At 44.8% G+C, this 10,851-nt stretch overlaps 3 protein-coding genes across 3 annotated transcripts; all 3 read left to right on the plus strand.

The window, feature by feature from the left end:
• Nucleotides 1-3,405: 3,405 nt before the first annotated feature.
• Nucleotides 3,406-4,307, plus strand: LOC147987023 (protein FAR-RED IMPAIRED RESPONSE 1-like). Its single transcript, XM_087542243.1, has 2 exons — nucleotides 3,406-3,854; nucleotides 3,983-4,307. Exons 1-2 carry the CDS (start codon nucleotides 3,406-3,408, stop codon nucleotides 4,305-4,307), a joined length of 774 nt encoding a protein of 257 aa, XP_087398369.1.
• A 254-nt stretch (nucleotides 4,308-4,561) lies between these two features.
• LOC147987024 (protein FAR1-RELATED SEQUENCE 1-like) lies at nucleotides 4,562-5,228 on the plus strand. Its single transcript, XM_087542244.1, has 2 exons — nucleotides 4,562-4,930; nucleotides 5,043-5,228. Exons 1-2 carry the CDS (start codon nucleotides 4,562-4,564, stop codon nucleotides 5,226-5,228), a joined length of 555 nt encoding a protein of 184 aa, XP_087398370.1.
• Nucleotides 5,229-10,206: 4,978 nt separating this feature from the next.
• LOC147987025 (uncharacterized) lies at nucleotides 10,207-10,851 on the plus strand. Its single transcript, XM_087542245.1, has one exon. It carries the CDS (start codon nucleotides 10,207-10,209, stop codon nucleotides 10,849-10,851), a length of 645 nt encoding a protein of 214 aa, XP_087398371.1.

A 10,851-nucleotide genomic window follows, 5' to 3' on the forward strand; every position in this document is an offset into this window, starting at 1 on the left:
AGGCCCAAATAATGGTGAAGTGTTATGTAGTCGACGTTCACATAACACCACTAGAGGCTAGACAACATACATCTTATCAAAACATCAAACGAATACCAAATTCACATGACTACTCATAGCAAGACTTCTCCCTTGTCCTCAGGAACGAACGTAATTACTCACAAAGCATATTCATGTTCATAATCAGAGGGGTAATAGTATGCATATAGGATCTGAACATATGATCTTCCACCAAATAAACCAACTAGCATCAACTACAAGGAGTAATAAACACTACTAGCAACCTACTAGCACCAATCCCGGACTTTGAGACAAGAATTGGATACAAGAGATGAACTAGGGTTTGGAGATGAGATGGTGCTGGTGAAGATGTTGATGGAGATTGCCCTCTCCTGATGAGAGGAGCGTTGGTGATGACGATGGTGATGATTTCCCCCTCCCAGAGGGAAGTATCCCCGGCAGAACAGCTCTGCCGGAGCTCTATATTGGATCCGCCTCGTGGCGGTGGAGTCTCGTCCCGAAAAGTTCCTTCCTATTTTTTTCTCATTGAAAGACCTCATATAGGAGAAGATGGACGTCGGAGAGCCACCAGGGGGCCCACGAGGTAGGGGGGCGCTCCCCCCTCGTGAGCAGGGTGTGGGCCCCTGGCCTTCATCTTTGGCGTGGATTTTACTTTATTTCTTTTAAGACGTTCCGTGGAGTTTAAGGACTTTTGGAGTTGCGCAGAGTAGGTCTCTAATATTTGCTCCTTTTCCAGACCAGAATTCCAGCTGCCGGCATTCTCCCTCTTTATATAAACCTTGTAACATAAGAGAGAATAGCCATAAGTATTGTGACATAAAGTGAAATAACAGTCCATAATGCGATAAATATCGATATAAAAGCATGATGCAAAATGGACGTATCAACTCCCCCAAGCTTAGACCTCGCTTGTCCTCAAGCGAAAAGCCGATAACAATAAATATGTCCTCATGTTTAGAGGTAGAGGCGTCGATAAAAATAAAATATGGACATGAAGGCATCATGATTATTCTCATAACAGCAACATATATAGATTTTGTCATATGATTACTTATGTTCAAGTGATGATCTATTCACAATGCAAAAGTATAAATCATAAACCTTATTGGGCTCCGACAAACAATAATCTCAGTCATTGAAGCAATTGCAATTTATCATAACATCGGAAAGAGTCTATGTCAGAGCTAAAAAGCAAGTCCACATATTCAACTATCATTTAGTCCTCCATAATTGTAACACTCACGCGATACTTGTGGTTACGGAGTTTTAATCGGACACAGAGAAAGATAGGAGCTTATAGTTTTGCCCCACAACCTTTTACCTCAAGGGTAATGTCAATAATAATGGTTCATGCTACCCTACATCCAATTTTTATATATATATATATATAGGGTGGGTCTATTATGATAACACCCCTTAAGACCTTATTCTGCACACCAAAATGCCTTATTCTGCACACCACCAAGATCGCGCCGCCGCCCCTCCCCTCCCCGCTTTCTCCCGTGGTGGTGGCCTGGGAGCGATGCCGCCCTTCCCCTCCCGGCCTTCTTCCGCGGCAGCGGCCGGCAGCGACGCCGCCCCTCCCCTCCCGGCCTTCTTCGGCGGCGGCGTCCTGGGAGCGATGCCGCCCCTCCCCTCCCCGCTTTCTCCCGCGGCGGCGGCCTGGGAGCGACGCCGCCCTTCCCCTCCCGGCCTTCTTCCGCGGCAGCGATGCCGCCCCTCCCCTCCCGGCCTTATTCCGCGGCGGCGGCCAGGCAGCGACGCCGCCCGTCGCCTCTCGGCCTTCTTCCGCGGCAGGCACCGAGCAACACCAGCCTATCGGCCTTCTTCCACGGCAGCAGCTCGGTAGCACCGCCACCGAACTCCTCCGGGCCTACAATTAGCTGTACTTCATCAGATGTGGATTGGTGCTGCCTCGACATCAAACCAATTCGAGCAAGGAGGAGTGTGCGCAAGGTTGCTTCATCCACGGTAGCTTCTTGGAATAAGTCTGCATCGACCTTCAGAGCAAATCCTCCTTCCCCGTTCACCTTGAGCAACGTCCAGACCGCCCATGAACTTCTGAAGGGCAAGTGGACTGCACGGGCGAACGTGAAAGTTGTGCAGGCGGGCGAGAAGGGAACTTCCTCCTGTAAACGCAAGGAATCACTGCATCACGAGGTAAGCAGTACACTTCCTCAACCATCTCGGTGTAGTTATCATAGACAAAGTAGTACAAGCAGTACATCGCGCGATTATGCAGTACAAAACCTATGCAGTGCGGTTGCTTCAGTTTGTTGTGGGGGAAAATGCAGTACGCTTGTATAGGTTCATTACAGATAATGATGCAGTGCGGTTGCTTCAGTTCACCTTGTGGGGTGATGCAGTCACCATGCAATGCTTCGGCAGTACCATTTTGAACACATTGCAGTTCGCATGATTCAGTTCATTTAACCTGACAATGCAACTCGGTCATTTTGTGTGCAGGAGATGACGTTCAGCAGATACAAAATGCCGCGCATAATTGACAGCACTGAGAACAACAACTTTCAGAAGAGTGGATATTCTTCTGAAAGAGATACTGGCTAGGTTACCCCTGAGATTCCTCGTGGATTCTTCACAACGACAAACAGGGTGCAGTACTCTCCACAAGAAGATTTTTCACATGACGAAGATGTAGTTGAAGATGACGATGATGTCACATTCGTCTGGGAAGGCACTCACCAACGCGATGATGAAGACAATGACGATGAAGATGAGCCGATAACAGTTCTCAACCCAGAGTATAAGCACGAGTTCACTACGTTTGGACAGCATGTCTGAACAGACAATGATGACGCAGTTGAACACGATGTTGCAGCAGATGATGATTATGTCTATGATGATGTGCCACTGCTCCAAAATTTTCAAACCAATCCACCGAGACATCGTCACAACACTGGATTACCACCACGTCCACCTGCCGCACCCCAAAACAGAGCTCAGCGTCCACCTGCTGCATCGAAAAACAGAGCTCCAACCAGACCTGCTGCATCAACTTCGACGCTGCGGCCACCAACGGTGCCTCGGTCAAAAGTAAATAGCAGGTACAAATCCTCCTCACTGTTACCGCCGCGAGATCCTCAACTACACACATCTGCTATAACCCCGCCATGTCCAATACAACCCGGCGAGCTGCAAACACCATCAGGCGAATGACTCTACACACATGTAAGTTTATGGTCTGAAAAAAATAAATAGTTGCAGTCCATTCAGATAACATTGCAGTGCACACTGATATTTCTTGTGAGCTTTGGCTAGGAACATTGCAAATGCTTTATTAAACTCGTATGCACTCCTCGTATTCAAAAAACAGAACAGAACAAATTTTCTCATATAGCATTTCAATTAATGCAGGATAAAAACATGCCGCTGAACCTCGTACCTGCTGCTGGAATGAAATTCACCACGTACGACAAGGCATGGGACTTTTACAACAATTATGCAAGATGTGCAGGGTTTGGTATACGCAAGAGGGCAAAACACAGGACAAATGCCTACATTGTCTGCTCAAGAGAAGGGGTCCACAAGCAGGCTGTGTCAGATTATCACCGGGTACGTCAGAAGAAATCAAAAAGGATTGGCTGCAATGCAAAGATTAGAGTCAAAAAAAGGAAGGATGGCAAATTTGTGATAGAAATGGTTCAACTCAACCACAATCAAAAGATGCTGGAAAGCCCCGGGATGCTTTTGCACATGCAATCGCACAAAAAAGATGATCCTTTGATAGACCAGTTAGTGAAAGACATGCAACTGGACAACCACACACATGCTCAGATGATGTCGACGCTGTCGCGTATGTCCGGTGGTCTGCAGTACATGGGACATACTAGCCGCGACTAGGTAAACAGGTAAGCACGTAACAGAGCATATCTCTTGAGCATTCTGTCTGTAATTATTCCATGTTTGGTGAGATAAGTTTGCATTGTCTCTGAAAATGCAGGAAACAGAAGTTTGCTAGAGAAGAGTCTGAAGATGATGTCAAGAAACTTCTGAATTTCTTCGAGAAAATGCAAAAGATAAACCCAGAGTTCTTCTATGATTATGACGTTGATGCAGATAACCGTGTAAGAAACGTCTTTTGGGCGAACGCAAGTTGCAGAGGATCGTATGAAGATTTTGGAGACTGCGTTACATTTGACACGACGTATAAAACTAACAAATTCCACATGCCGCTGGGAGTGTTTGTGGGGGTGAACCATCATCTACAGAGCACCATATTTGCTGTTGCACTCGTGCGAGATGAAACAATACCATCATTTGAGTGAGTTTTCAAAACCTTTCTGAGGTGTATGAACAACAAGCCGCCAATCTGCATGCTCACAGGTACAAAAAATAAAAAACACCTGCATACTTACGTTTTGTTTTGTGCACTTATATTTCTTCCATCTATCTTGCAAACACACAAACAACTTAATAAAAAAACATTGTTTGTCTCTTCTCAGACCAGTGTTCTTCGATGAAGGCAGCATTAAAAACTATCCTCCCACAAACTCTGCATAAGCTGTGTCGGTGGCATATCATGAAGAAGTACAAGGACCACCTCGCCTTGCTGTATAAGGCGCACGAGAAGCTCAAGGACGAACTCAATGCAGTGCTAAACCACCCACTAATGCCGTCAGAATTTGAACGAGCATGGAAGAACCTCATTCAAAGGTACAACTTGCAAGAAGACGAAGTGATGAATTCACTATGGGATGACAGGCACGAGTGGATCTCAGCTTACTACAAGGAAATTTTCTATGCTCGGATGACTTCCACACAGAGAAGCGAGAGCATGAACCGCATACTGAAGAAAATTTTTGTTAGGGAGAAGCATGATCTCCATCTGTTTGCTCAGCAGGTGGACAAGTGCATTCAGACCAGGAAGGCCGTCGAGCACGCAGAGACAGTAGCAAATGAGGAAAAAAATGTCAATCAAAAACTGCTTAAAAAATATGACTACAAAAACAAACATTTTTTTCATTTCTCTGGATCGTAATAGCGCATTTGTGATCATGCAGTCAGAGGTAAAAACAAGAACAAAGTTTGGCTTCGAAGTTCAGCTATCAAAAGTGTATACAAGGGCAGTGTTTGCAGATTTCAAAGAAACACTCTACCGTAGCACTGCATTCAGAGCAGAACGGTGCCCTGAGAACCCGACCAAGTATCTCGTACACCACTACAACAGATCGGATGCATTTGACTAGGCAAGGCATAATTTCCAAGTGGTCACCGATGAAGAGAAAGGTGTCTACGAATGTGAGTGCAAACTCTGGACACACACAGGTGAGACTCCTAGCAAAAAAAATTCTAGATTCTCATAGTCATGCACGAAAGCTAACTTACTGAACTTTAAAAGTACATATGCATGTGTAATTCACAAAACTAAATGAAGTTCACTTCTTTAAAAAATGAACAAATAATGAAAAAAATATATGTTTACTAATTTCATGCAGTTCACTTACAGAACAAAAAAAATCATGTGTTTGTCTGCAGGCCTCTTCTGCGTCCATGTCTTATGCATGCTTTCTCATTTGAGAGTACTCAACATTCCTGAGGTGTACATCATGAAAAGATACACCCGTAACGCAAGATCAGATGCAATGTTTGACAGAAGAGACTACGAACAAACAACACCAGATGGAACCTCACTTTTTTGCCATAGAAAATTGCCGACAGAAACAGCAATGGACCTTGCAAACAGAGCGACAAGGTCCGACGCTGGGTGCCACAGAGCGTTGTCTGGTATGAGGGCACTGATAGAGGAAGTTGACGTGCTCAACGAAGAAGAAGAAGAAGCAAAACTAAAGCAAGCAGAGAAATCCCAGCATGGCAATAATGCCGAGCAAGTAGAAAATACTGAACACATCGGAACTGGTGCTATCAAAAAAGAAACAATTCTTCCACCTCCTGTTTCAAACACAAGAGGAAGGAAGAAAGGGGGAGATGCAACCCAGAAAAAGGTGGCATGCAAGGAGAAAAATGATGACAAAAACAGTAAGCCACAGCCTGAGCTGGACAGTGATGGTCACCCACTAGGAATAAGAAGGTGCAAGACATGTAATGAAATCAGCGGCCACAATTCCAGGACGTGTACGAAAAGAAATGAACAAGAAAAACGAGGACATGGAGATGCACAACAAAACAGAAATTCCACTCACAACACTAAGAGATGGACGAAACCGAGACGTTGTAGCATCTGCAAAAAGAGGAAGAGACACAATTCAAGAACCTGCCCCAAAAGAAAAAGAAAAAGATCAGAAAATGAGGAAGACGAAGAAGGTGAGATCAAAGAAGAAGATGATGACAGAACTGAAGAAGAAATGGCTTATGAAGAAGCAGATGGAGAAGAGGAGGAAGAAGAAGAGAGTGAAGAGGACGAAGAACGTGAAGAAACTGAAGAAACAGTGGCGTATGAAGAAACAGATGATGAAGATGATGAAGAGGAAGAAGAGAGTGAAGAGACTGAAGAGAGTGAAGAGGACGAATAACATGAAGAAATAGTGTCAACAAGACCACCACAAGGAAATGCTGCTGTACAGAAAAAACCGAGAACAACACCACTTTCAAAAAACAAGGTAGGAGCAAAGAAGGATGCAGTTCACAACACTGGAAAACGAAAACCACCATCAACCAGCACGCGAGGATCAAAGAAGGATGCAGTTCACAGCACTAGAAAACCAAAGCAGCCATCAACCAGCACGCGGGGAGCAAAGAAGGATGCAGTCCACAGCGCTGGAAAACCAAAGCAGCCATCAACCAGCATGCGGGGGGCTACAAACACAAAAGTGCAGAGACAAGAACCAGCAACACCGCCATGGAAAACAAAAGAAAGTGCGACGTTAGACACGCTCCAGTCACCGCAGAAGCAGCAGGTTAACGACCAAATAGATGAACAGACAATAAATTAATCGTATGCATAGCAGTTTGCTTATCTCTATGACTTATGTATCAGTTTAAATTTTGTGTAAACACAAATTTCTCGTTGACTATGAGTTATTCAACTAAACCATGTAAAAGAGAAAATGGTATATAGAGTATACCATATATATATAGCAGTCTTGAGTAAAACATTGACACATTTTGATTCAAAAACCATGTAAAAAATGCTGTTAGCTCGCTGCAGTCTAACGAGTAGTACATATAAAACGCATTTTAATATGCAGTATGGAACTTGCAAATATGCAGTATGCTTCGAACTATCATGCAATACTATAGACTAACTACATGTAGTACACACCATACAAATTGGGAAAAATGTGGAAACATGTAGTGCTCAGCTAACATATAAGCAGTTCACATATTGTAACCATGTAAACACAAATTTCCCACTGAATAATAATTGAAGTGGTTCAGATCACAAAAGTGCTTGTTACAAAACACATCAAAAAAGATGAAGCGTTCAACACGCAAAAGTACTTATTACAAATCAACCTCATAACCTTAGCCAATCACGTCAAACGTGATTCTAACCGTACGATCCTCAAGTTCAAAGAAGTTGAGGACAACAACTTGCTCAGACTTCAGGCCACTATCAATGACAAATTCCTTCCACCCTTTGTGCAGACACAGCCGCCCGTCAACGCCTACAGTGTACTTGGCTGGTTGAAGGTATCCATTACCAAGAAAAACTTGAAGAATTCCTTTCTTCTTGAGCCGGACATACCTAACAGCTCGTTTAGGATTTTTCTGTAAAAAATAATAAAACTGTTTGAGAATGAAACTAGCAGTACAATTCTCATACTGTGCACAGAGATAGATGAAGTGCACAACAGTCCAACGAGTAGTACATATAAAACGCATTTCAATATGCAGTATGGAACTTGCAAATATGCAGTACGATTCGAACTATCATGCAGTACTATAGACTAGCTACATGTAGTACACACCAAAAAAATTGGGAAAAATGTGGAAATATGTAGTGCTCAGCTAATATATAAGCAGTTCACATATTGTAACCATGTAAACTAAAACATAAGCTACATGCACACAAGCATAAAAATAAAAACAAGAAATAAGAACACATTGCAGTACACTTCAAAAAACAAAGAAAAAAGTGCGTTCCTAAAATACTGCAAGTTCAGAATGCAATGGAATTATACAAAAAAACACAAAGAAAAAAATCATATCTAACGAATCATACCATCTTGTAGTGAGTCTCCACATCTATTGGCGTAAGCTGATGGACAAAAGGACTCGTGCAGCCAAGGCCACGCCGAATCAAGGCAGAATAGAACGCAGAAACGTTGATCTGGCCCATATCCAATCCTTCCGTGAATACTGTACCATATGCAAGCTGCTCGGCTCGCCCAGTTCGGCACAACACCTTCCCACCACGACGAGCACGACGGGCCTGCGAGCAAGTTGAACCAGTGCGTCGGCACACCACAACCATGGCCGCAGCAGAATAGATACGCACAGGGGCCTGGAGCCATCGCAACAAAAATCTAGAAAAGCAAAAAAATAATAATAGGCTGGAGAAAGGAGAGAACTTGCGGCTAGCGCAGAAATGAAATGCAAAGGAAGGGTATAAGTTAGCCTTCATTTATATAAGAGGAATGCAAAAAGGTCAAAACTAAAAATTAATGGGGACTTAATGGAAATTATGTTCCCAAGAATAAATGACAATCAATAAAGGCTTATGTTACCAAAGAAAAAGGAACAAAAAAAGAAGGTGTACTTTGACTGTAGCAATTCCCACGAACAAAACCGCAGATCATTAAAAAATAATACTCTGAAAAATTATAATCCACACACCATATTATGTGTGCAGTTCTCCAAATTCGTACCAGGAAGTTCACTATATGTGTGGATGAAGTGCAGTACATGATAAAAAAAGTAAAAGAGAAGCACTTTCGCAGCATTGGCATAGCCAGTCACAACTTTTTGGCAAAAGGAGGATGCACGCAGTGCAAAATGTGTACACATGCAGCACAGAACTATGACGAATGCAGTGCGCATAGGAGCACAAAAACAGTGCACACCCGTACACTAAGAAAAAAGGATACGAAAGAGGAAAAACAATAAAGAAAAATGATACCGATGCAGTGCACAAAAATGTAGCCCAGAAAATGTGCAGTACGGTATGCGTGCACATGCAGTACTGAAACTAAATCAATGCACTGCACGATGATTTACTAAAAAAGCAGTGCACACCCCAACGTTGAAAAAGTAACAAAGGAAAAAAATTGACCACCCAGGTGCTACCGGCCCCAACCAGTCTCGTAATAGGTCTGCACCCACAGAAGGGGAGTCGTTCTGAGCCACAGTGAATGGGGCCGGTTGCACATGGGCCCACAGGTCATAGAGCATGTAGCTAAGAGCGTCGTATATAAGCGCCCAGATAAGTATACGGAGGAGTTCGACCAGTATGCCTCGCCAGCGCTTATAAACAGGTCAGGTGCGCCTTCCGCGGGCGAGGTGGGACTAAACATTAGGACGCACACACAGCGAAACGGGAACCAAGCCGTGCTCACAGGCCGACTTGGACCCAAGTACATCTCTAAACTAGCCGAACACAGGCCCAACAAGGCCGACTAAGAAAAAACAATAAGTTTAAAAAAATGGGGGGGGGGCACCCCCCCTTTCCCTACCCGTCCCGTCCCAGCGATTGAAGTAGGTACAAGCAAAAACAAGATGCAGTACATAGCTGTAAACAATGCAGTGCATTACGTTACACGATGCAGTGAGGTATGGCAATCCAGTTCCCGATTACCCCTACACGAATAAATAAACTCAAAAAACAGTGAAGTACGCACATGTATACACAAGTGCAGTACTGAATTCTAGAAGATAAAGTGCAGGACTATATACTAATGCAGTTCATTATCGCACAGGATGCATGTATAAAACGTACAAAATGCCCGTTTGCATAGAAAAAAATGGTGGTTAAAAAAATGTGCTAATCAAAAATAAAACAAACCCACCTTAAAAAAAACCACACGTTCGCATACAACCACCCGATCGGAGAAGTTCCATCGCCACAAGCCCACGATCATAGATGCAAAAACCAACCCACGATCCGCACAACCGCATCATCAGCGCGATCGTGCAGTTCATCCGACGAGGCCATCCCACCCCGTGCCCTCCCCTTAAATTCAGACCCCTGCCAAAGGCCTTCTCATCCACAAACAACACAAGTATCCATTGCGCTCCCACCAAAAGCATCAAGCCCTGCCACCGGCGATGACGTTCACCGACAAGTACAAGGGCGACAACGCCGTGGAGGCGCACGACAACACCAAGTTGCACGTCATCCACACCAACGACAGGAAGCAGATGGCGATCACCCTCGCGCAGTACGAGCGCCACCTCAGCCTCCAGCGCCACAAGATCGTCGGCATTGATCTCGAGTACGACAATGACCCTGAAGCGATGCAGAAACCCGCCCTCTGCCAGCTCTCCATCGGCAAGAATCACCCGGTGCTGCTCTTCCAAATGAGCGACAGTGAAAGGTGCACTGTCTTCGACAACTTCCTCGCCGACCCCAGGTACACCTTTGCAGGCTTCTCCATCGACGGCGACAAAACCAGGCTGGAGCGCGTCAAACTGGTGGTCGCCAACTTCGTCGACATCCAGAAGGAGTGGAGGGTGCCCGAGGCAACCAAGCCGTTGGACTCCCTCGGAGACGTCTCCGGCGTGCTCATCGACGACTACTACAACAACATGAAGAAGAAGATCATCGACGACGAGCACCAGCGCTGGGTCATCTTGCCTCTGTCCAGGAGGCACATCGAGTACACGGCAAAGGACGCCTACGCAGCGTACGAGATATGGAACCGCATCACCCTCACCCAGGACGGCCTTCGCCGTGCAAAGCTGGAGAAGTAG

This window comes from Triticum urartu, chromosome 2A (genome assembly GCF_056163025.1).
Source record: "Triticum urartu cultivar PI428250 chromosome 2A, HENAU_Tu73, whole genome shotgun sequence".
NCBI classification, from domain to species: Eukaryota; Viridiplantae; Streptophyta; class Magnoliopsida; order Poales; family Poaceae; genus Triticum; species Triticum urartu.

Excerpts from the sequence above, each read along its gene's own strand:
- LOC147987023 (XM_087542243.1), top strand. The coding sequence starts at position 3,406 with ATGCCGCTGAACCTCGTACCTGCTGCTGGAATGAAATTCACCACGTAC. Across the intron at positions 3,855-3,982 it reads CGTATGTCCGGTGGTCTGCA|GAAACAGAAGTTTGCTAGAG; the intron begins GTACATGGGACA and ends CTGAAAATGCAG.
- LOC147987024 (XM_087542244.1), top strand. The coding sequence starts at position 4,562 with ATGAAGAAGTACAAGGACCACCTCGCCTTGCTGTATAAGGCGCACGAG. Across the intron at positions 4,931-5,042 it reads CCGTCGAGCACGCAGAGACA|TCAGAGGTAAAAACAAGAAC; the intron begins GTAGCAAATGAG and ends GTGATCATGCAG.
- LOC147987025 (XM_087542245.1), top strand. The coding sequence starts at position 10,207 with ATGACGTTCACCGACAAGTACAAGGGCGACAACGCCGTGGAGGCGCAC.